We start from the raw sequence: 26391 nt of genomic DNA on the forward strand, positions 1-26391 counted from the left end.
ATCCCGATATTCCAAATATAACACTATTGTCTTGAATGGGACATCAGCCTTGATATTCCTTCCATCCTCTCGCTCTGTGTCTTCAGTTCTTCAGCCCTTCCCTGCCCTGCCCTGTCCTGTGTGTGGCTACACACTTTGTGGGTTTTCTGCCCTGTGTTCTGTTAAAGGCCATCCAAGTCTTGTTACCTGTGTTCTGTTAACTGTATTACCTGTGTTCTGTTAGTCTGGTTACCTGTGTTCTGTTAAACGCCATCCAAGTCTTGTTACCTGTGTTCTGTTAACTGTATTACCTGTGTTCTGTTAGTCTGGTTACCTGTGTTCTGTTAAACGCCATCCAAGTCTTGTTACCTGTGTTCTGTTAACTGTATTACCTGTGTTCTGTTAGTCTGGTTACCTGTGTTCTGTTAAACGCCATCCAAGTCTTGTTACCTGTGTTCTGTTAACTGTATTACCTGTGTTCTGTTAGTCTGGTTACCTGTGTTCTGTTAACTGTATTACCTGTGTTCTGTTAGTCTGGTTACCTGTGTTCTGTTAACTGTATTACCTGTGTTCTGTTAGTCTGGTTACCTGTGTTCTGTTAACTGTATTACCTGTGTTCTGTTAGTCTGGTTACCTGTGTTCTGTTAACTGTATTACCTGTGTTCTGTTAGTCTGGTTACCTGTGTTCTGTTGACTGTATTACATGTGTTCTGTTAGTCTGGTTACCTGTGTTCTGTTGACTGTATTACATGTGTTCTGTTAGTCTGGTTACCTGTGTTCTGTTGAAGGCCACGCGGGCGAACACAGCCTGTGAGACGCTGGCCCTCTTCAGTTCATCCCTGACGTGCTGGTAGATATCAATGGAGACCTCCGCAGCAGACGGGTTGCTCCCAGGGTCCCCAGGGGCCCCTGCCTTGGAGGGACGAGGGATGGGAGGGTGGTTGAGGAAGTGCTGGTTGAGGGCCTGTGGGTGCTGGTGGGCTAGCAGGCGGCTAACAGCTAGCTGCTGGTTGATGAGGTGAGCCATGGCTAGCTGCTGTCGGACCAGCTGAGGGCTGAGCTGGGGGGAGAGAAGCCCGCCTGGGCCGAGGAGAGGTTGGAGGGAGGTTGGAGGGCCGGGAGGGGGGACCTGGCCACGTAGAGGGGGGCTGTTGTGGTGCTGGCCATGGGGTGAGGGGGGGTGTTGTTGTTGGGATTGTTGTTGTTGTTGGGGGGGTTGGGAGGGGTTTTGGGGGTCCCCGGACCCACCCTTGAGGAGAGCACCTCCACCCCCTCCGAGGTGGCTGAGCTGGACCAGGCTGGCCAGGTGGGGAGGGGGACGCTGGCCCAGGACATAGAAGTCTGCCAGGCTGTCTCTCTCCACTGGGGAAGGGAAAGGAAGGTGGGGGGGGGGGGGGGGGAGATGAGTGTGGTGCTTGTCTTACACCACGGGACAAATCCTAACTTCAGTTAACCATATAAACAGTACAAACAGTAGATTCGTCACCTTTGATTTCAGAATGTTCTCTTCCTGGCCACATCTTCTCCTGATAGTCTCCTAGGAAACGAGAGAGAGATAGGGTGAGATGCAAAACACCTCACAACACACACATATACACATTCCTCTCCTCTACACCTATCTGCACTTCTCAACTATGACTGACAGGACAGCCAGCCAATGGATGATCACCCATTCCTCTCCTCTACACCTATCTGCACTCCTCAATGATGACTGACAGGACAGCCAACCAACGGATGATCACCCATTCCTCTCCTCTACACCTATCTGCACTCCTCGACTATGACTGACAAGACAGCCAGCCAACGAGTGATCACCCCTTTACTCTCTGGGTAATCTTGGTTGCGAAAGTTGTCGCTGCCTGAATCTGTCCATGAGAGATTACTCTCTGGGTCCACATCTGGAGACTAGCGAGCATACAGCATGTGTTTCTCCCTGCCAGTCAGAGACCAGAACTAATAGTGGAGAGGCTGTGTAACCCAACACTGCATCAACTCCCTCTGTCAGACAACCGCTGCCTCCCTCTACATCACTTTATTCTCTTTATTCACAGTCTCTCTGTGTTTGGGTTTAGGCAGGGTAATAATAGAGCTATGGGGGGATGGGAGTGTGTGCGTGTGCGTGTGCGTGCAATGGAGGACAAGGAAGCTGGAGAGGAGAAGAGAAATTGTCCCGTGCAGGCTGTGAAATGGACAGGACAGACAGACAGACAGACAGACAGACAGACAGACAGACAGACAGACAGACAGACAGACAGACAGACAGACAGACAGACAGACAGACAGACAGACAGACAGACAGACAGAAGTGGGGTGGGGTGGGGACAGTGGTCTGTGAAGCAGGCCTGTGTTGTACTGTAGGACCCCTTGTGGTTGTGGTTACACTGATGAGTCTGTGTGAAGGGGATGTCAGTTAACAGGCAACACTGAAGAGTCTGTGTGAAGGGGATGTCAGTTAACAGGCAACACTGAAGAGTCTGTGTGAAGGGGATGTCAGTTAACAGGCAACACTGAAGAGTCTGTGTGAAGGGGATGTCAGTTAACAGGCAACACTGAAGAGTCTGTGTGAAGGGGATGTCAGTTAACAGGCAACACTGATGAGTCTGTGTGAAGGGGATGTCAGTTAACAGGCAACACTGAAGAGTCTGTGTGAAGGGGATGTCAGTTAACAGGCAACACTGATGAGTCTGTGTGAAGGGGATGTCAGTTAACAGGCAACACTGATGAGTCTGTGTGAAGGGGATGTCAGTTAACAGGCAACACTGAAGAGTCTGTGTGAAGGGGATGTCAGTTAACAGGCAACACTGAAGAGTCTGTGTGAAGGGGATGTCAGTTAACAGGCAACACTGAAGAGTCTGTGTGAAGGGGATGTCAGTTAACAGGCAACACTGATGAGTCTGTGTGACAGACTTTCAGACACCAGCGAGGGGTCAGCCCAGGACAGAACTGGGAATGGCCATTGGCCGCTAAGAGGCTGTCACTCAGATGGCTTGCCCAAATAAAGTACATGATAATCATGGTCTGTTTTAGGTTAGAGAAGGATAGGAGACAGTTTGTAAAGTGGCTGTGAGAAGGGGGTTGATATAAATGGTGTAAAGAGAGAATGGTCCATGCCAGCTGGAGGTCTCAAGGGGTCACAACGCTCACCTTTGATTTTCTTATACTTCTTGTACCAGCGTCCAAACTCCTGGCATTTGGCAGTGGAGACATTGGCATAGTAGGAGCTGTTTACTATCGAGGAAATCATACTCTGGAGAAAGAGAGAGAGAGAGAGAGAGAGAGAGAGAGAGAGAGGAGAGAGAGAGAGAGAGAGAGAGAGAGAGAGAGAGAGGGCGAGAGAGAGGGGATTGACTGGAAACAAATTTGCATGGTCGCTCACACACACACGATCATTGAAGAAGACAGACATATATCACCAGAGGAAGCCCCCTATGGAATTAAAGCCCCTCAGCAGCCACATATGGCAGAGATCAACACCCTCACATCCAGACAACACCACACACTGATGAGGAATAGGCTTAGCCAGACATAAGGGCCCTGTTACCCTGCATTGCCTTAAACCCAGGGCTATCTTCCACCCCAGGAATGAGACTGTCCCAGTGACCTCGGGCTAACTTTCCCTTGTTTCACACATGCATTATTTAACCCAGGACGAATGCTTCGTTTTGGCCAGTATGTAGTCCATGCAAAAAAGTTGATGCTGAACCTGCTTAGGAACAGAGGGTGTTAAGCCCCTCACCCACCAAATGTGAGAGAATTGATCAGATCAGTGTAGTAATGGACTGTTGTGGAGGTTTGATAGGGCTGAAGATTTACCTGTGACAGAGGACACTCCTTAGCCAGTGTGCTTTGGTTCATCTCCTTGAGAAGCTCCTTAAGAGCGTTCCTCACCGTGGCGTGGTTCCACTGCTCTGACGGAAGATCCTCCAGCTTGGCAAAGCTGCAGAACGTTAAACGAAGTCAGTCACATACTTCCTGTCCTGGGGCTGGTTGCACCTAGCCTGGGTTAACTAGACTGAACACTCCATTCAGTCTGGTTTAACCAGGCTAGGTTGCACCAGCTTTGTGTAAGTTCCTCACTACATCATACTGAATTCTTTAAGTCAGAATTATTGTCAATAACTAGGGAATTGGAATGCACATTCATACACTATATATATAAAAGTATGTGGACACCCCTTCAAATTAGTGGATTACGCTATTTCAGCCACACCGTTGTTGACTGGTGTATAAAATTGAGCACACAGCCATGCAATCTCAATAGACAAACATTGGCAGTAGAATGGCCTTACTGAAGAGCTCAGTGAATTTCAACATGGCACTGTCATAGGATGCCACATTTCCAACAAGTCAGTTTGTCAAATTTCTGCCCTGCTAGAGCTGCCCCCGTCAACTGTAAGTACTGTTATTGTGAAGTGGAAATGTCTAGGAGCAACAACGGCTCAGCCGCGAAGTGGTAGGCCATACAAGCTCACAGAACGGGACCGCCAAGTGCTGAAGCGCATAAAACTCCTTACCGAGTTCAACACTCACTACCGAGTTCCAATTTGCCTCTGGAAGCAATGTCAGCACAAGAACTGTTCGTCGGGAGCTTCATGAAACGGGTTTTATTCATGGCCGAGCAGCCGCACACAAGTGTAAGATCACCATGTGCAATGCCAACGGTCGGCTGGAGTGGTGTAAAGCTCGGCGCCATTGGAAACGCTTTCTTTGGAGTAATGAATCACGTTTCATCATCTGGCAGTCCGATAGACGAATTTGGGTTTGGCGGATGCCAGGAGAACGCTACCTGCCTGAATGCATAGTGCCAACTGTAATGTTTGGTGGAGGAGGAATAATGGTCTGGAGCTGTTTTTCATGGTTCGGGCTAGGCCCCTTAGTTCCAGTGAAGGGAAATCTTAACGCTACGACGCTACAACGATAATGTTTACATATCTGGCATTACTCATCTCATATGTATATACTGTTTTCTATACTATTCTACTGTATCTTAGTCCGTTCCGCTCTGACATCGCTCGTCCATATGTATATAGTCTTAATTCATTCCTACTTAGATTTGTATGTATTGGGTATATGTTGTGTAATTTGTTATATATTACTTGTTAGATATTACTGCACTGTCGGAGCTAGAAGCACAAGCATTTTGCTACACCCGCAATAACATCTGCTAATCACGTGTATGTGACCAATAAACTTTGATTTGATTTGATTCTGTGCTTCCAACTTTGTGGCAACAGTTTGAGGAAGGCCCTTTTCTGTTTCAGCATGACAATGCCCCCGTGCACAAAACGAGGTCCATACAGAAAGGGTTTGACGAGATCGCTGTGGAAGAACTTGACTGGCCTGCACAGAGCCCTGACCTCAACTCCATCGAACACCTTTGGGATGAATTGTAACGCAGACTGCCAGCCAGGCCTAATCACCCAACATCAGTTCCTGACCTTACTAATGCTCTTTTGGCTGAATGGAAGCAAGTCCCCACAGCAATGTTCCAACATCTAGCGGAAAGCCTTCTCAGAAGAGTGGAGGCTGTTATAGCAACAAAGGGGGGACCAACTCCATATTAATGCCCATGATTTTGGAATGAAATGTTCGACAAGCAGGCATCCACATACTTTTGGTCATGTAGTGTATCACATCCAGACACTGTATTATTCCACAAACCACAAATGTATTTGCCTCAACTCCTATCAGTCACTGAGGGCAATACCGGTTGTCAGGTGAAACCATCACCATGGAGACAGTTGTAAACAAAGCTGGATGGTATGCAACAACACAATACTGACCACAATCCACTCATCTGTAGTCTATCTATCTCCATTTATCAGGAACATCTTCACTCACTCTTTGGGAAATTGCAAGTTACTGCAATGAAATCTCTCTGCAAGTTACTGCAATGAAAGCCCTCTGCAAGTTACTGCAATGAAATCTCTCTGCAAGTTACTGCAATGAAAGCCCTCTGCAAGTTACTGCAATGAAATCTCTCTGCAAGTTACTGCAATGAAAGCCCTCTGCAAGTTACTGCAATGAAAGCCCTCTGCAAGTTACTGCAATGAAAGCCCTCTGCAAGTTACTGGTATGAAATCCATCTGCAAGTTACTGGCATGAAATCCATCTGCAAGTTACTGGCATGAAATCCCTTTGAGAGAGAAGGGCAAATAATATATGAATCTCTGATGCTGGGATCTGGGCTAGCTGTCTCCTTAGATCACTCACAATTTTGATTTTAAACTTAATGTTCCACTATGGTAAACTGTTGAACTATGAGAATCTATTGTGAAAGTGTAGAATATGCCAAGATGAGATCAGTCCCCCAAAGGAACTCCATTCTGACTCAGTAACTCCAACTAACTCCAACTTTATTCCAATAGTTGGAATGTGTAGTGTAGCCTATCTCCAAAATCCATCTATTTCTAAACAGTGAAAAAGCCTTTCAATAAATTGTCACTGCGCACTTATAAGCTGTGTAGCTAAAGCTGTATCTGCAAATCACATTTTCCTCCTCACCCCTACAGTAACACACACGTTGGCACACACAAAACCACACACACACACCTCTGTAGCTGTATGTGGAGAGTGACCATGTGATAGACGTCCAGCAGCATGTCAGCCACCGTGGCTTCAGGAGCGTCTGTTAGGAAGTGGATGGGCAGAGGGTTCCAATGACCCACCTTGATGATGCCTGAGAGAGAGAGAGAGAGAGAGACAGAGAAAGAGAGAGAGACAGAGAGAGATGATTAGTGAGATACAAATGTATGCTCCCACCCTCCCTTGCTCACACACACAGGTAATATAGAGAGGTAAACTTCACACACAGGTAATATAGAGAGGTAAACTTCACACACAGGTAATATAGAGAGGTAAACTTCACACACAGGTAATATAGAGAGGTAAACTTCACACACAGGTGATATAGAGAGGTAAACTTCACACACACAGGTAATATAGAGAGGTAAACTTCACACACAGGTAATATAGAGAGGTAAACTTCACACACACAGGTAATATAGAGAGGTAAACTTCACACACACAGGTAATATAGAGAGGTAAACTTCACACACAGGTAATATAGAGAGGTAAACTTCACAGACACACAGGTAATATAGAGAGGTAAACTTCACACACAGGTAATATAGAGAGGTAAACTTCACACACAGGTAATATAGAGGTAAACTTCACACACACAGGTAATATAGAGAGGTAAACGTCACACACAGGTAATATAGAGGTAAATTTCGAACACACAGGTAATATAGAGAGGTAAACTTCACACACAGGTAATATAGAGAGGTAAACTTCACACACAGGTAATATAGAGAGATAAACTTCACACACACAGGTAATATAGAGAGGTAAACTTCACACACAGGTAATATAGAGAGAAAAACTTCACACACAGGTAATATAGAGAGGTAAACTTCACACACAGGTAATATAGAGAGGTAAACTTCACACACACAGGTAATAAGGAGAGGTAAACTTCACACACAGGTAATATAGAGGTAAACTTCACACACACAGGTAATATAGAGAGGTAAACTTCACACACACAGGTAATATAGAGGGTAAACTTCACACACAGGTAATATAGAGGTAAACTTCACACACAGGTAATATAGAGGTAAACTTCACACACAGGTAATATAGAGGTAAACTTCACAACAGGTAATATAGAGAGGTAAACTTCACACACAGGTAATATAGAGGTAAACTTCACACACACAGGTAATATAGAGAGGTACACTTCACACACAGGTAATATAGAGGTAAACTTCACACACACAGGTAATATAGAGAGGTAAACTTCACACACAGGTAATATAGAGAGGTAAACTTCACACACAGGTAATATAGAGGTAAACTTCACACACACAGGTAATATAGAGAGGTAAACTTCACACACAGGTAATATAGAGAGGTAAACTTCACACACAGGTAATATAGAGGTAAACTTCACACACACAGGTAATATAGAGAGGTAATCTTCACACACAGGTAATATAGAGGTAAACTTCACACACACAGGTAATATAGAGAGGTAAACTTCACACACACAGGTAATATAGAGAGGTAAACTTCACACACACAGGTAATATAGAGGTAAACTTCACACACACAGGTAATATAGAGAGGTAAACTTCACACACACAGGTAACATAGAGAGGTAAACTTCACACACACAGGTAATATAGAGAGGTAAACTTCACACACACAGGTAATATAGAGATGTAAACTTCACACACACAGGTAATATGGAGAGGTAAACTTCACACACACATGTAATATAGAGAGGTAAACTTCACACACACCGGTAATATGGAGAGGTAAACTTCACACACACAGGTAATATAGAGAGGTAAACTTTACAGACAGGTAATATTGAGAGGCAAACTTCACAGACAGGTAATATTGAGAGGTAAACTTCACACACAGGTAATAAGGAGAGGTAAACTTCACACACATGTAATATAGAGGGGTAAACTTCACACACTTGTAATATAGAGGGGTAAATTTCACACACAGGTAATATAGAGGTCAACTTCACACACAGGTAATATAGAGAGGTAAACTTCACACACAGGTAATATAGAGGTAAACTTCACACACAGGTAATATAGAGCGGTAAACTTCACACACAGGTAATATAGAGAGGTAAACTTCACACACAGGTAATATAGAGGTAAACTTATCACACACAGGTAATATAGAGAGGTAATCTTCACACACAGGTAATATAGAGGTAAACTTCACACACACAGGTAATATAGAGAGGTAAACTTCACACACACAGGTAATATAGAGAGGTAAACTTCACACACACAGGTAATATAGAGGTAAACTTCACACACACAGGTAATATAGAGAGGTAAACTTCACACACACAGGTAATATAGAGAGGTAAACTTCACACACAGGTAATATAGAGAGGTAAACTTCACACACACAGGTAATATAGAGAGGTAAACTTCACACACACAGGTAACATAGAGAGGTAAACTTCACACACACAGGTAATATAGAGAGGTAAACTTCACACACACAGGTAATATACAGATGTAAACTTCACACACACAGGTAATATGGAGAGGTAAACTTCACACACACATGTAATATAGAGGTAAACTTCACACACACAGGTAATATAGAGAGGTAAACTTCACAGACAGGTAATATTGAGAGGTAAACTTCACAGACAGGTAATATTGAGAGGTAAATTTCACACACAGGTAATAAGGAGAGGTAAACTTCACATACAGGTAATATAGAGAGGTAAACTTCACACACAGGTAATATAGAGGTAAACTTCACACACACAGGTAATATAGAGAGGTACACTTCACACACAGGTAATATAGAGGTAAACTTCACACACACAGGTAATATAGAGAGGTAAACTTCACACACAGGTAATATAGAGAGGTAAACTTCACACACAGGTAATATAGAGGTAAACTTCACACACACAGGTAATATAGAGAGGTAAACTTCACACACAGGTAATATAGAGAGGTAAACTTCACACACAGGTAATATAGAGGTAAACTTCACACACAGGTAATATAGAGAGGTAATCTTCACACACAGGTAATATAGAGGTAAACTTCACACACACAGGTAATATAGAGAGGTAAACTTCACACACACAGGTAATATAGAGAGGTAAACTTCACACACACAGGTAATATAGAGGTAAACTTCACACACACAGGTAATATAGAGAGGTAAACTTCACACACACAGGTAACATAGAGAGGTAAACTTCACACACACAGGTAATATAGAGAGGTAAACTTCACACACACAGGTAATATAGAGATGTAAACTTCACACACACAGGTAATATGGAGAGGTAAACTTCACACACACATGTAATATAGAGAGGTAAACTTCACACACACAGGTAATATGGAGAGGTAAACTTCACACACACAGGTAATATAGAGAGGTAAACTTTCACAGACAGGTAATATTGAGAGGCAAACTTCACAGACAGGTAATATTGAGAGGTAAACTTCACACACAGGTAATAAGGAGAGGTAAACTTCACACACATGTAATATAGAGGGGTAAACTTCACACACTTGTAATATAGAGGGGTAAATTTCACACACAGGTAATATAGAGGTAAACTTCACACACAGGTAATATAGAGAGGTAAACTTCACACACAGGTAATATAGAGGTAAACTTCACACACAGGTAATATAGAGCGGTAAACTTCACACACAGGTAATATAGAGAGGTAAACTTCACACACAGGTAATATAGAGGTAAACTTATCACACACAGGTAATATAGAGAGGTAATCTTCACACACAGGTAATATAGAGGTAAACTTCACACACACAGGTAATATAGAGAGGTAAACTTCACACACACAGGTAATATAGAGAGGTAAACTTCACACACACAGGTAATATAGAGAGGTAAACTTCACACACACAGGTAATATAAAGAGGTAAACTTCACACACAGGTAATATAGAGAGGTAAACTTCACACACACAGGTAATATAGAGAGGTAAACTTCACACACACAGGTAACATAGAGAGGTAAACTTCACACACACAGGTAATATAGAGAGGTAAACTTCACACACACAGGTAATATACAGATGTAAACTTCACGCACACAGGTAATATGGAGAGGTAAACTTCACACACACATGTAATATAGAGGTAAACTTCACACACACAGGTAATATAGAGAGGTAAACTTCACAGACAGGTAATATTGAGAGGTAAACTTCACAGACAGGTAATATTGAGAGGTAAATTTCACACACAGGTAATAAGGAGAGGTAAACTTCACACACATGTAATATAGAGGGCTAAACTTCACACACATGTAATATAGAGGGGTAAATTTCACACACAGGTAATATAGAGATGTAAACTTCACACACAGGTAATATAGAGGTAAACTTCACACACACACAGGTAATATAGAGAGGTAAACTTCACACACACAGGTAATATAGAGAGGTAAACTTCACACACACGTAATATAGAGGTAAACTTCACACACAGGTAATATAGAGAGGTAAACTTCACACACAGGTAATATAGAGGTAAACTTCACACACAGGTAATATGGAGAGGTAAACTTCACACACAGGTAATATAGAAGTACACTTCACACACAGGTAATATAGAGGTAAACTTCACACACACAGGTAATATAGAGAGGTAAACTTCACACACAGGTAATATAGAGGTAAACTTCACACACACAGGTAATATAGAGAGGAAAACTTCACACACAGGTAATATAGAGAGGTAAACTTCACACACAGGTAATATAGAGGTAAACTTATCACACACAGGTAATATAGAGAGGTAATCTTCACACACAGGTAATATAGAGGTAAACTTGACATACACAGGTAATATAGAGAGGTAAACTTCACACACACAGGTAATATAGAGAGGTAAATTTCACACACACAGGTAATATAGAGAGGTAAACTTCACACACACAGGTAATATAGAGATGTAAACTTCACACACACAGGTAATATGGAGAGGTAAACTTCACACACACATGTAATATAGAGAGGTAAACTTCACACACACAGGTAATATGGAGAGGTAAACTTCACACACACAGGTAATATAGAGGGGTAAATTTCACACACAGGTAATATAGAGGTCAACTTCACACACAGGTAATATAGAGAGGTAAACTTCACACACAGGTAATATAGAGGTAAACTTCACACACAGGTAATATAGAGCGGTAAACTTCACACACACAGGTAATATAGATGTAAACTTCCCACACAGGTAATAAGGAGAGGTAAACTTCACACACAGGTAATATAGAGGTAAACTTCACACACAGGTAATATAGAGAGGTAAACTTCACACACACAGGTAATATAGAGATGTAAACTTCACACACAGGTAATATAGAGAGGTAAACTTCACACACAGGTAATATAGAGAGGTAAACTTCACACACACAGGTAATATAGAGGTAAACTTCACACACACAGGTAATATAGAGAGGTAAACTTCACACACACAGGTAATATAGAGAGGTAAACTTCACACACAGGTAATATAGAGAGGTAAACTTCACATACACAGGTAATATCGAGAGGTAAACTTCACACACACAGGTAACATAGAGAGGTAAACTTCACACACACAGGTAATATAGAGAGGTAAACTTCACACACACAGGTAATATAGAGATGTAAACTTCACACACACAGGTAATATGGAGAGGTAAACTTCACACACAGGTAATATAGAAGTACACTTCACACACAGGTAATATAGAGGTAAACTTCACACACACAGGTAATATAGAGAGGTAAACTTCACACACAGGTAATATAGAGGTAAACTTCACACACACAGGTAATATAGAGAGGAAAACTTCACACACAGGTAATATAGAGAGGTAAACTTCACACACAGGTAATATAGAGGTAAACTTATCACACACAGGTAATATAGAGAGGTAATCTTCACACACAGGTAATATAGAGGTAAACTTGACATACACAGGTAATATAGAGAGGTAAACTTCACACACACAGGTAATATAGAGAGGTACATTTCACACACACAGGTAATATAGAGAGGTAAACTTCACACACACAGGTAATATAGAGATGTAAACTTCACACACACAGGTAATATGGAGAGGTAAACTTCACACACACATGTAATATAGAGAGGTAAACTTCACACACACAGGTAATATGGAGAGGTAAACGTCACACACGCAGGTAATATAGAGGGGTAAATTTCACACACAGGTAATATAGAGGTCAACTTCACACACAGGTAATATAGAGAGGTAAACTTCACACACAGGTAATATAGAGGTAAACTTCACACACAGGTAATATAGAGCGGTAAACTTCACACACACAGGTAATATAGATGTAAACTTCCCACACAGGTAATAAGGAGAGGTAAACTTCACACACAGGTAATATAGAGGTAAACTTCACACACAGGTAATATAGAGAGGTAAACTTCACACACACAGGTAATATAGAGATGTAAACTTCACACACAGGTAATATAGAGAGGTAAACTTCACACACAGGTAATATAGAGGTAAACTTATCACACACAGGTAATATAGAGAGGTAATCTTCACACACAGGTAATATAGAGGTAAACTTCACACACACAGGTAATATAGAGAGGTAAACTTCACACACACAGGTAATATAGAGAGGTAAACTTCACACACACAGGTAATATAGAGAGGTAAACTTCACACACACAGGTAATATAGAGGTAAACTTCACACACACAGGTAATATAGAGAGGTAAACTTCACACACACTGGTAATATAGAGAGGTAAACTTCACACACAGGTAATATAGAGAGGTAAACTTCACACACACAGGTAATATAGAGAGGTAAACTTCACACACACAGGTAACAAAGAGAGGTAAACTTCACACACACAGGTAATATAGAGAGGTAAACTTCACACACACAGGTAATATAGAGATGTAAACTTCACACACACAGGTAATATGGAGAGGTAAACTTCACACACACATGTAATATAGAGAGGTAAACTTCACACACACAGGTAATATGGAGAGGTAAACTTCACACACACAGGTAATATAGAGAGGTAAACTTCACAGACAGGTAATATTGAGAGGTAAACTTCACAGACAGGTAATATTGAGAGGTAAACTTCACACACAGGTAATAAGGAGAAGTAAACTTCACACACATGTAATATAGAGGGCTAAACTTCACACACATGTAATATAGAGGGGTAAATTTCACACACAGGTAATATAGAGGTAAACTTCACACACAGGTAATATAGAGAGGTAAACTTCACACACAGGTAATATAGAGGTAAACTTCACACACAGGTAATATAGAGCGGTAAACTTCACACACACAGGTAATATAGATGTAAACTTCCCACACAGGTAATAAGGAGAGGTAAACTTCACACACAGGTAATATAGAGGTAAACTTCACACACAGGTAATATAGAGAGGTAAACTTCACACACACAGGTAATATAGAGATGTAAACTTCACACACAGGTAATATAGAGGTAAACTTCACACACACAGGTAATATAGAGAGGTAAACTTCACACACACAGGTAATATAGAGAGGTAAACTTCACACACAGGTAATATAGAGGTAAACTTCACACACACAGGTAATATAGAGAGGTAAACTTCACACACAGGTAATATAGAGGTAAACTTCACACACAGGTAATATAGAGAGGTACACTTCACACACAGGTAATATAGAGGTAAACTTCACACACACAGGTAATATAGAGAGGTAAACTTCACACACAGGTAATATAGAGAGGTAAACTTCACACACACAGGTAATATAGAGAGGTAAACTTCACACACACAGGTCATTTGACAAGCCTGTTCTATGGGCAGTATAAAACACCCCCTGATTTACATTTCTTCAGACCAGGCCTACACTCCGTTGGCTAATAGGTTTTACCTTCCAATTCCTCTACTGAAAGTGAACCATACCACGTTGTTAACTTTTAGACTATTGATACCGACAGAATAAGAACAAGTCTTTGATATTAATTATTAGTCTGCAGCTAAGTAAATTATATCATCGAACGCGAAGACCAACGAAACAACCATTCTATGACGACATTAATGAATGTCGCTCTGAAAGATCCATTCTAACCGAGAGAGAGAGAGAGAGAACGCGGACAAAACTCCCCAACAGAACAGAACTCTCGAACAAGGATCACGACGACACACTGAGCGTAAATATATATTGATTGCAATTGTTCCCGAATGAGTGAGCCTTCAATTGTCAATTGTTAATATTAATGAACTCTGTGCAACTTCTCAGCTGACCGTTTATGACCCATTGTTCAACAGGCCGACCTGCCTGTTTAGCCCACAAGGGCACATTCCTCTACCAATCCTTTGTGACGATAATTACTGTTTGTATGTTTTTCTGTTAATTACTTAGTGTAGCAAATAAATGATTTTAAGACAATTGATGTATGGATGATTTTAGTAAAGACTGGGTTCGTGCAGATACAACAATTTACGACGTTTGGAATGAGACTGGACTCGAGGTAAAATACACCATATAAACTTAGAAGATAATCGGCCTATACTATAATAGAATATAATATTATAGTACAGGAAAGTTATATTAGGAAAATTATAGCTTTGTAATCTGAATATTCTCCTTGGTGCCCCGATCTCCTAGTTAATTACAATTAAACGATTAATCAGTTTAATCGCGTGATAATAATTACAGGGAGCTAATTGATAAACATATCTTCCGTTTAATGGTACCCCAAAGACACGACAACCATTTTACCAATTTGACCTTCGATTTTGACATTTATCCACATTTCTCTGAACGTCAAATTTCGATTTGTAGGTTTTTGATGGGGTTAAAAAGTTACATTTAAGCATTCAGTCCGATGGTTAAGTTAAGGGTTTAGGTTTGTGATAGGGTTCAGTCCCGATGGTTAAGTTAAGGGTTAAGGTTTGTGATAGGGTTCAGTCCCGATGGTTAAGTTAAGGGTTAAGGTTTGTGATAGGGTTCAGTCCCGATGGTTAAGTTAAGGGTTAAGGTTTGTGATAGGGTTCAGTCCGATGGTTAAGTTAAGGGTTTAGGTTTGTGATAGGGTTCAGTCCCGATGGTTAAGTTAAGGGTTAAGGTTTGTGATAGGGTTCAGTCCCGATGGTTAAGTTAAGGGTTAATGTTTGTGATAGGGTTCAGTCCCGATGGTTAAGTTAAGGGTTAATGTTTGCGATAGGGTTCAGTCCCGATGGTTAAGTTAAGGGTTAATGTTTGTGATAGGGTTCAGTCCTGAATGGTTAAGTTAAGGGTTTAGGTTTGTGATAGGGTTCAGTCCTGAATGGTTAAGTTAAGGGTTAAGGTTTGTGATAGGGTTCAGTTCCGATGGTTAAGTTAAGGGTTTAGGTTTGTGATAGGGTTCAGTCCTGAATGGTTAAGTTAAGGGTTTAGGTTTGTGATAGGGTTCAGTCCCGATGGTTAAGTTAAGGGTTAAGGTTTGTGATAGGGTTCAGTCCTGAATGGTTAAGTTAAGGGTTTAGGTTTGTGATAGGGTTCAGTCCCGATGGTTAAGTTAAGGGTTAAGGTTTGTGATAGGGTTCAGTCCTGAATGGTTAAGTTAAGGGTTAAGGTTTGTGATAGGGTTCAGTCCCGATGGTTAAGTTAAGGGTTAAGGTTTGTGATAGGGTTCAGTCCCGATGGTTAAGTTAAGGGTTAAGGTTTGTGATAGGGTAAAAAATGTCAACCTTGGGATTGACGACTCAACCTTTGGATCCGGAGTCATGCGATTATTGATGGTAATAACGCTCATTGTTGCCCCTAGTGGACGGTTTTTAAGGCATTTCCCGATGTCCTCAGGACATGTACAGAAATCCAATTTCAAAGTCAATCTTGAGTGATCTATCTGTGCTAACAATGTGTTGGCACATGACTCCCTATCTGTCTGTCCGTCTGAGCGTGTGAACGTGTTTGTTTGCTGTCTGTGTTTGTGTTTATGTGCCCATGGATATCTGTCAAGGTGTGTGTGTGTGTGTGTGTGTGTGTGTGTGTGTGTGTGTGTGTGTGTGTGTGTGTGTGTGTGTGTGTGTGTGTGTGTGTGTGTGTGTGTGTGTGTGTGTGTGTGTGTGTGTGTGTGTGTATGAAGGTCTTTCTCGCCCAGTGTAGCAGTTCATTCAGCAAGGCTGTAAAGCAGACAGAGGGAACAACAGATAAAACCTTATCTAATAGAATCTTATCAGCTATGGAAGAGACACCCAACCAGCTAGCCCAATCCACCCCCCCACCTGGGCTGCCACTAGTCTTTTATAGCAGGGGAGAAGAGCAGAAGACGTCAATGCAGCAGACAGACAAGACAGTGTGTAAGGGGGTAACTCGTCAACCCACTCACTAATACCTGCAATAAAACAGGTCAATGATTGTTTGATCAACCCAAATTGAAGGCCGTAAAAGAGGCGCTCGTTGTGTGAGGGATGGGTGAGATGGGTTGGGCTAGCAGGGTGATAAGAGGTAACTTTTCTATAGAATAGATTTGTCAGTGTTGGGAGAGATCCCCTAACCCCTGCCTCCACTAATCCAGTGGTGCAGGTTTTTGTCACAGCCCAGCCTTAAAAAAAAAAGAAAATGACCTGCCGTATAACTGACCACTATATTGCAGGCTTTTGTTACAGACCAGCCTTAAAACACAAAAAATGACCTGCAGTATAATTGACCACTATATTGCCTGAGAGACGAAGACTGTCTAATGTTGCTCGTGGCTGTCATCATTCACCTGAGAAAAAATACTAAATATGCACATCCAACTGCAAGGCAGAAGAACGTATCAAAGAAAAAATAAATGTCCTTAACTCTGTTATGCTCCAACGGAGATTTAATCACACACACAAAAAAAGACAATGTTCCCATCCGAGTTGGATCTTGTTCAGATCATTATTCCCCCGACAGTAACAGGCTGACTACACCGCTCGCGTCACATAGAAATCTATGTTATAATTATTTTTATTTTTTTCTATTGTGTTATTGACTGTACGCTTGTTTATTCCATGTAACTCTGTGTTGTTGTTTCTGTCGCACTGCTTTGCTTTATCTTGGCCAGGTCGTAGTTGTAAATGAGAACTTGTTCTCAACTAGCTTACCTGGTTAAATAAAGGTGAAATAAAATGTAAAAAAATTTATATTATTGCACCCACACTGCTCGCGTGCGCCAACGAGCGTCTGCGTTGCCATAGGGCTAAAATAGAAGTCAGTATTTCTGATGCAGATCGCTGCAAGTCCTGCCTCTCCCATCTCTTCATTGGTTTATAGAAGCAGGTACCCACGTGCCATCTTCTCATTGGTTATACCCACGTGGGTGACTGAAAGACGAACGAGGTCAGTGGCGGTAATGTACCTAATTTATGAAAGTTGCTAATCGCAATATAAAGTCAAGAGAAGAAAAAGCCTGGAAGGAGGAGAGATGACTAGAAACGATTCAGTTGACCGTTTTATGTGTGGATTAATTGGCGGAGTAGAGGACCTTGTGCATCTCAGGTAAAATAACAACTCAATGTCTATATCCAGTTAGGGGAAGTGATGAGCTCTATAGCAGAGTCTCACAACTCAATCGCTGGTTGAAAACTGTTTTCTGACCCTCCCAAAAGATAGAATTTGTAGATAATTGGCCCTCTTTCTGGGACTCACCCACAAACAGGACCAAGCCTGGCCTGTTGAGGAGTGACAGACTCCATCCTAGCTGGAGGGGTGCTCTCATCTTATCTACGAACATAGACAGGGCTCTAACTCCTCTAGCTCCACAATGAGATAGGGTGCAGGCCAGGCTTAGTGGAGTCTGCTACTAGCACAGTCAGTGTAGTCAGCTCAGCTATCCCCATTGAGACCGTGTCTGTGCCTCGACCTAGGTTGGGCAAAACTAAACATGGCGGTGTTCGCCTTAGCAATCTCACTAGAATAAAGACCTCCTCCATTCCTGCCATTATTGAAAGAGATCGTGATACCTCACATCTCAAAATAGGGCTACTTAATGTTAGATCGCTCACTTCCAAGGCAGTTATAGTCAATGAACTAATCACTGATCATAATATTGATGTGATTGGCCTGACTGAAACATGGCTTAAGCCTGATGAATTTACTTTGTTAAATGCGGCCTCACCTCCTAGTTACACTAGTGACCATATCCCCCGCGCATCCCGCAAAGGCGGAGGTGTTGCTAACATTTACGATAGCAAATTTCAATTGACAACCCCCCCCCCCCCCCCCAACGTTTTCGTCTTTTGAGCTTCTAGTCATGAAATCTATGCAGCCTAATCACTTTTTATAGCTACTGTTTACAGGCCTCCTGGGCCATATACAGCGTTCCTCACTGAGTTCCCTGAATTCCTATCGGACCTTGTAGTCATAGCAGATAATATTCACATTTTTGGGGACTTTAATATTCAAGTCCACAGACCCACTCCAAAAGGCTTTCGGAGCCATCATTGACTCAGTGGGTTTTGTCCAACATGTCTCTGGACCTACTCACTGCCACAGTCATACTCTGGACCTAGTTTTGTCCCATGGAATAAATGTTGTGGATGTTAATGTTTTTCCTCATAATCCTGGACTATCGGACCACCATTTTATTACATTTGCAATCGCAACAAATCTGCTCAGACCCCAACCAAGGAGCATCAAAAGTCGTGCTATAAATTCTCAGACAACCCAAAGATTCCTTGATGCCCTTCCAGACTCCCTCTGCCTACCCAAGGATGTCAGAGGACAAAAATCAGTTAACCACCTAACTGAGGAACTCAATTTAACCTTGCGCAATACCCTAGATGCAGTTGCACCCCTAAAAACTAAAAACATTTGTATTAAGAAACTAGCTCCCTGGTATACAAAAAATACCCGAGCTCTGAAGCAAGCTTCCAGAAAATTGGAACAGAAATGGCGCCACACCAAACTGGAAGTCTTCCGACTAGCTTGGAAAGACAGTACCGTGCAGTATGGAAGAGCCCTCACTGCTGCTCGATCATCCTATTTTTCCAACCTAATTGAGGAAAATAAGAACAATCCGAAATTTATTTTTGATACTGTCGCAAAGCTAACTAAAAAGCAGCATTCCCCAAGAGAGGATGGCTTTCACTTCAGCAGTAATGAATTCATGAACTTCTTTGAGGAAAAGATCATGATCATTAGAAAGCAAATTATGGACTCCTCTTTAAATCTGCGTATTCCTCCAAAGCTCAGTTGTCCTGAGTCTGCACAACTCTGCCAGGACCTAGGATCAAGGGAGACACTCAAGTGTTTTAGTACTATATCTCTTGACACATTGATGAAAATAATCATGGCCTCTAAACCTTCAAGCTGCATACTGGACCCTATTCCAACTAAACTACTGAAAGAGCTGCTTCCTGTGCTTGGCCCTCCTATGTTGAACATAATAAACGTCTCTCTATCCACCGGATGTGTACCAAACTCACTGAAAGTGGCAGTAATAAAGCCTCTCTTGAAGAAGCCAAACCTTGACCCAGAAAATATAAAAAACTATCGGCCTATATCGAATCTCCCATTCCTCTCAAAAGTTTTAGAAAAAGCTGTTGTGCAGCAACTCACTGCCTTCCTGAAGACAAACAATGTATACGAAATGCTTCAGTCTGGTTTTAGACCCCATCATAGCACTGAGACTGCACTTGTGAAGGTGGTAAATGACATTTTAATGGCGTCAGACTGAGGCTCTGCATCTGAGCTCATGCTCCTACACCTTAGTGCTGCTTTTGATACCATCGATCACAACATTCTTGGCCTGGTTTAGATCTTATTTGTCGGAAAGATATCAGTTTGTCTCTGTGAATGGTTTGTCCTCTGACAAATCAACTGTAAATTTCGGTGTTCCTCAAGGTTCCGTTTTGGGACCCCTATTGTTTTCACTATATATTTTACCTCTTGGGGATGTCATTCGAAAACATAATGTTAACTTTCACTGCTATGCAGATGACACACAGCTGTACATTTCAATGAAACATGGTGAAGCCCCAAAATTGCCCTCGCTGGAAGCCTGTGTTTCAGACATAAGGAAGTGGATGGCTGCAAACTTTCTACTTTTAAACTCGGACAAAACAGAGATGCTTGTTCTAGGTCCCAAGAAACAAATAGATCTTCTGTTGAATCTGACAATTAATCTTGATGGTTGTACAGTCCTCTCAAATAAAACTGCGAAGTCCCTAGGAGGGGTGCGTCACTTGAGTGGGTTGAGTCACTGACGTGGTCTTCCTGTCTGGGTTGGCCCCCCCCCCCCCCCCCCCCCCTTGGGTTGTGCCGTGGCGGAGATCTTTGTGGGCTATACTCGGCCTTGTCTCAGGATGGTAAGTTGGTAGTTGAAGATATCCCTCTAGTGGTGTGGGGGCTGTGCTTTGGCAAAGTGGGTGGGGTTATATCCTGCCTGTTTGGCCCTGTCCGGGGGTATCATCAGATGGGGCCACAGTGTCTCCTGACCCCTTCTGTCTCAGCCTCCAGTATTTATGCTGCAGTATTTTATGTGTCGGGGGGCTAGGGTCAGTCTGTTATGTCTGGAGTATTTCTCCTGTCTTATCCGGTGTCCTGTGTGAATTTAAGTATGCTCTCTCTAATTCTCTCTTTCTTTCTCTCTCTCCCTCTCTCTCGGAGGACCTGAGCACTAGGACCATGCCTCAGGACTACCTGGCATGATGACTCCTTGCCCCCAGTCCACCTGGCCGTGCTGCTGCTCCAGTTTCAACTGTTCTGCCTGCGGCTATGGAACCCTGACCTGTTTACTGTGATTACTATTATTTGACCATGCTGGTCATTTATGAACATTTGAACATCTTGGCCATGTTCTGTTATAATCTCCACCCGGCAAAGCCAGAAAAGGACTGGCCACCCCTCATAGCCTGGTTCCTTCCTAGGTTTTTTCCTTTCTAGGGAGTTTTTCCTAGCCACCATGCTTCTACACCTGCATTGCTTGCTGTTTGGGGTTTTAGGCTGGGTTTCTGTACAGCACTTTGATATATCAGCTGATGTAAGAAGGGCTATATAAATTTGATTTGATTTGATATCCCGGGACAAATTAGCTAGCAACAGCAAGCTAGCTAAAAAGGACAAATTAGCTAGCAAGTGCAAGCTAGCTAGCTAAATTGCCATTAATGTTTAATGCTTTTCAACCTGTCCCCAAATTAATATAATTGGTTCAGAGTTTGTTTTGATATTTTTAACCTGCGTGTCGTGATCGTGTTTGGTGTAGGGGGGACAAAATACATTTATGCACGATGGCGCTCGCGCACAGCTGGTTTGGGTTCCGTGTAAGAGTTAGAGCAGAGAATACAGAGATACATCAGTGGAGGCTGCTAACGGCTCATAATAATGCCTGGAATGGAGTATATGGAATGGTATCAAACACATACCACCCCATGGACTCCATTCCAGACATTATTATGAGCTGTTCTCCCCTCAGCAGCCTCCACTGAGATACATTATGTCTGATGGTTTGTCCTTCACCACTTTAACATCACATTATATACTGTCCTTCTCTGTAGTTTGATGGTTTGTCCTTCACCACTTTAACATCACATTATACACTGTCCTTCTCTGTAATTTCTGGCTGTTCTTTCATTTTGGATCAAAAGCTGTGTCCATTGACAACCTCAATCTACAAACAGAGATAATGAGTGTTGAAGAAGGAGATGGAGAATATCTGTGTAAGATGTTAGGTACAAATAACAAGAACACACACACACACACACACACACACACACACACACACACACACACACACACACACACACACACACACACACACACACACACACACACACACACACACACACACACACACACACACACACACACACACACACACACACACACACACACACAGGGCCTTCCTGAGACTCTGGCTGACTGGAGCTGTGAAAAGTAAACAATGCTAATCACATTAGTATCCTCTAAATGAGATCCAGACAGGGCCTGGACAGATCCCCTCTCTCTCTCTCTCTCCCCCTTCTCCCATCCCCCTCTTCTCTCTCTCTCCCTCTGTCTTTCTCTTACTGACTGTAGGAGCTCTACATAGATCTAACAGGGATGCTGTCTCACACACCCACCGACACAAACACAGAGCCACGTTTGTACATACGTGTGCACACACAGCAAAATCTAATAGTCAAACAGCTCCAGTGTCATGCAAAACACATTTACTTCCTATTCTTTCAACAATAGGTGTTAGACTGAGTTGTGTTAAATGACCAAATCTTTCCGTCCCAGCAAGAGGCAAGGAACTCTAGCGTTTCCTCCTCTACTAGCAATGCATCTGTGGACAGATACAGTAGATTCCCCAGATACTGAATAAGAGAGGAAAAGCTATGGAGACAGATGAAGACAATTTGTGTATAACTGCCCTCTCTCCTCCTTAATCCCTTTACCCTCCTCCTCCATCTCTCCTTCTCAGTTCCTTTTCTCTCTCCTCTCTCTCTGTTCTTTCTGTTTATATAGCTCGGTTAGCTTTCATTTGGAAGAGCTGGTCTGTTTTCCTCATTGTGTGTCTCATTGTGCAGTGGAGGGTAAAGGCAGGCTGGCTAGCTAGGGGGCCTATGGACAGAGGAGGGTATTTGCTGGCTAGCTAGGGGGCCTATGGACAGAGGAGGGTATTTGCTGGCTAGCTAGGGGGCCTATGGACAGAGGAGGGTATTTGCTGGCTGGCTAGAGGGCGTAGGGACAGGGGAGGGGACGGCTGGCTGGCTAGGGGGCCTGGGGACAGCAGAGGGTGTAGGCTGGCTGGCTAGGGTGCCTGGGGACAGTGGAGGGTATAGGCTGGCCCTAGGGGGCCTACGTGCAGTCGGGGGTATAGGCTCACTTGCTAGAGGACCTAAGGGAAGTAGAGGGTATAGGCTGGTTGGCTAGGGGGCCTAGGGGCAGTTGAGGGTATAGGCTGGCTGGCTAGGAGACATAGGGACAGTGGAGGGTATAGGCTGGTTGGCTAGGGGGCCTAGCGGGGGCCTAGCTAGCCTATACCCTCTCTTCCCACCACTGGACCTAGGGGCAGTGGAGGGTATAGGCTAGGGGGCCTGTGGACAGTGGAGGGTATAGGCTAGAGGGCCTAGGGACAGTGGAGGGTATAGGCTAGGGGACCTGTGGACAGTGGAGGGTATAGGCTAGGGGGCCTAGGGACAGTGGAGGGTATAGGCTAGGGGACCTGTGGACAGTGGAGGGTATAGGCTAGGGGGCCTGTGGACAGTGGTGGGTATAGGCTAGGGGGCCTGTGGACAGTGGAGGGTATAGAATAGGGGGCCTAGGGACAGTGGAGGGTATAGGCTGGCTGGCTAGGGGGCCTGTGGACAGTGGAGGGTATAGGCTAGGGGGCCTAGGGACAGTGGAGGGTATAGGCTAGGGGGCCTAGGGACAGTGGAGGGTATAGGCTAGGGGGCCTGTGGACAGTGAAGGGTATAGGCGAGGGGGCCTAGGGACATTGGAGGGTATAGGCTAGAGGGCCTGTGGACAGTGAAGGGTATAGGCGAGGGGGCCTAAGGACATTGGAGGGTATAGGCTAGAGGGCCTGTGGACAGTGAAGGGTATAGGCGAGGGGGCCTAGAGACAGTGGAGGGAATAGGCTGGCTGGCTAGGGGGCCTGTGGACAGTGGAGGGAATAGGCTGGCTGGCTAGGGGACCTGTGGACAGTGGAGGGTATAGGCTGGCTGGCTAGGGGGCCTGTGGACAGTGGAGGGTATAGGCTGGCTGGCTAGGGGACCTGTGGACAGTGGAGGGTATAGGCTGGCTGGCTAGGGGGCCTGTGGACAGTGGAGGGTATAGGCTGGCTGGCTAGGGGGCCTGTGGACAGTGGAGGGTATAGGCTGGCTGGCTGGCTAGGGGGCCTGTGGACAGTGGAGGGTATAGGCTGGCTGGCTGGCTAGGGGGCCTGTGGACAGTGGAGGGTATAGGCTGGCTGGCTGGCTAGGGGGCCTGTGGACAGTGGAGGGTATAGGCTGGCTGGCTAGGGGGCCTGTGGACAGTGGAGGGTATAGGCTGGCTGGCTGGCTAGGGGGCCTGTGGACAGTGGAGGGTATAGGCTGGCTGGCTAGGGGGCCTGTGGACAGTGGAGGGTATAGACTAGGGGCCTATCAGTGATTAGTAATCAGTGATTAGCCTATCAGTGATTAGTATAATTGATAAGCCATCTCACCTCCCAGCCAGATGAGTCTACATCAACTAACACAGTGAATATGGAGGAGCATGGACATGCACTCGCAGCTACAGACACACATACTCTCATGCACCCATGCACACGCACAAGTATGCATACACATGCATAGCAGTGGTGTACTCATTATTAATGAATCAGTTTTGGTCCCTTGTTATGTGGCTCCTGCTTCATGTCCATATGTAAAAGTAGAAATCCTTGTTCCAATTTCCACATAAACATTCTGACTCCCAAAGACGTCCCTTCATGTGGCCAACTGGTGGCTTGTGCCAATGTGTGCCCATCCACACAAACATGTTGGCTTTTCCTCTCATTTTATCTCTCTCTCTCACACACACACACACACACACACACACACACACACACACACACACACACACACACACACACACACACACACACACACACACACACACACACACACACACACACACACACACACTGACAGACATGCGTGTACGTGCCTAGCACACACACACACACAGACAGAAAACACACACCATCCAGTGGAACATGGTTAAGTGATGCTGCAGGCTAGCTGCACACACAGAGCTCCTCATTCCAAACTGGTTCCAGGTTGCGCAGCACCTCAGGCCCCCCATGTGACTCAGTCACCTCAGGCCCCTCATGCCCCTCTGGCCCCCCAGGCCCCTCAGGCCCCCCAGGCCCCCAATGTCCCTCAGCCCCTCAGGCCCCAGATGTCCCCAATGCCCCTCAGGCCCCCCATGCCCCTCAGGCCCCCCATGTCCCTCAGTCCCTCAGGCCCCCCATGCCCCTCAGGCCCCCCAGGCCCCCATGCCCCTCAGGCCCCCCATGTGACTCAGTCACCTCAGGCCCCTCATGCCCCTCTGGCCCCCCAGGCCCCTCAGGCCCCCCAGGCCCCCAATGTCCCTCAGCCCCTCAGGCCCCCCATGTCCCTCAGTCCCTCAGGCCCCCCATGTCCCTCAGGCCCCTCAGGCCCCCCATGCCCCTCAGGCCCCCCAGGCCCCTCAGGTCCCTCAGGCCCCCCATGCCCCTCGGGCCCCCCATGCCCCCCGGGCCCCTCAGGCCCCCATGCCCCTCAGGCCCCCCATGCCCCTCGGGCCCCCCATGCCCCTCAGGCCCCCCATGCCCCTCAGGCCCCCCATGCCCCTCAGGCCCCTCAGGCCCCCCATGCCCTTGGCACACACCATGCGAAACCCCACATGCATGAGTCACACAACCTCTCTACTGTACATCATCATAACCAAACGCAGCCCTCCTATTCATCTGTCTGTCTGGATAAGTGGACACAACAGTGAGGGGAAAAAATACATTCTGCCATTACTGTTTTGTTCTGTAAGTGACGTTATAAGTATGACTGGAAAAGAGATGTGTTTATACCTGACATGCGGCCTTTGTCCTGATCTTGTCCACATTCTGACTGCCCACCTTAGACAAATGTAGACGATTAAACGATGAATTGTGATCTGATTGCGATCAGATCTTATAAATGTAAACAGACAAGATCAGGATAAAGGACAGGTATAAACAGGGCTAGAGTGTGTGACAGAGAAGGTAGAAGTTGTATCCGCTAACCACGGGTACAAGGTCAGATATGTATTTATTTATCCGAAGAAGGGTTAAGGTTAAGAGGTAATGGTTAAAGGTAATCTGATCCTAGATCTGTGGTTAGGGGTAACTTCTGCCTCAAATGTGAGTGACTTCTATTCACAACACGCCTA

At 44.3% G+C, this 26391-nt stretch overlaps 1 protein-coding gene across 4 annotated transcripts in view; it reads right to left on the reverse strand.

The window, feature by feature from the left end:
* The window catches only part of LOC106582371 (DNA-binding protein SATB2), a 102400-nt gene that overhangs the window by 18977 nt on the left and 57032 nt on the right, over positions 1–26391 (reverse strand). For all 4 annotated transcript variants that reach the window (XM_082967199.1, XM_082967198.1, XM_082967197.1 and 1 more), the window contains exons 4-8: positions 6532–6658; positions 3793–3916; positions 3124–3226; positions 1466–1516; positions 752–1341 (exon numbers count right to left, since the gene is read on the reverse strand). In XM_082967199.1, coding sequence (XP_082823325.1) covers positions 752–1341; positions 1466–1516; positions 3124–3226; positions 3793–3916; positions 6532–6658 — 995 coding nt within the window. The remainder of the gene's footprint in view (positions 1–751; positions 1342–1465; positions 1517–3123; positions 3227–3792; positions 3917–6531; positions 6659–26391) is intronic.

Source organism: Salmo salar, chromosome 21 (genome assembly GCF_965601325.2).
Source record: "Salmo salar chromosome 21, fSalSal1, whole genome shotgun sequence".
Classification (NCBI taxonomy): Eukaryota; Metazoa; Chordata; class Actinopteri; order Salmoniformes; family Salmonidae; genus Salmo; species Salmo salar.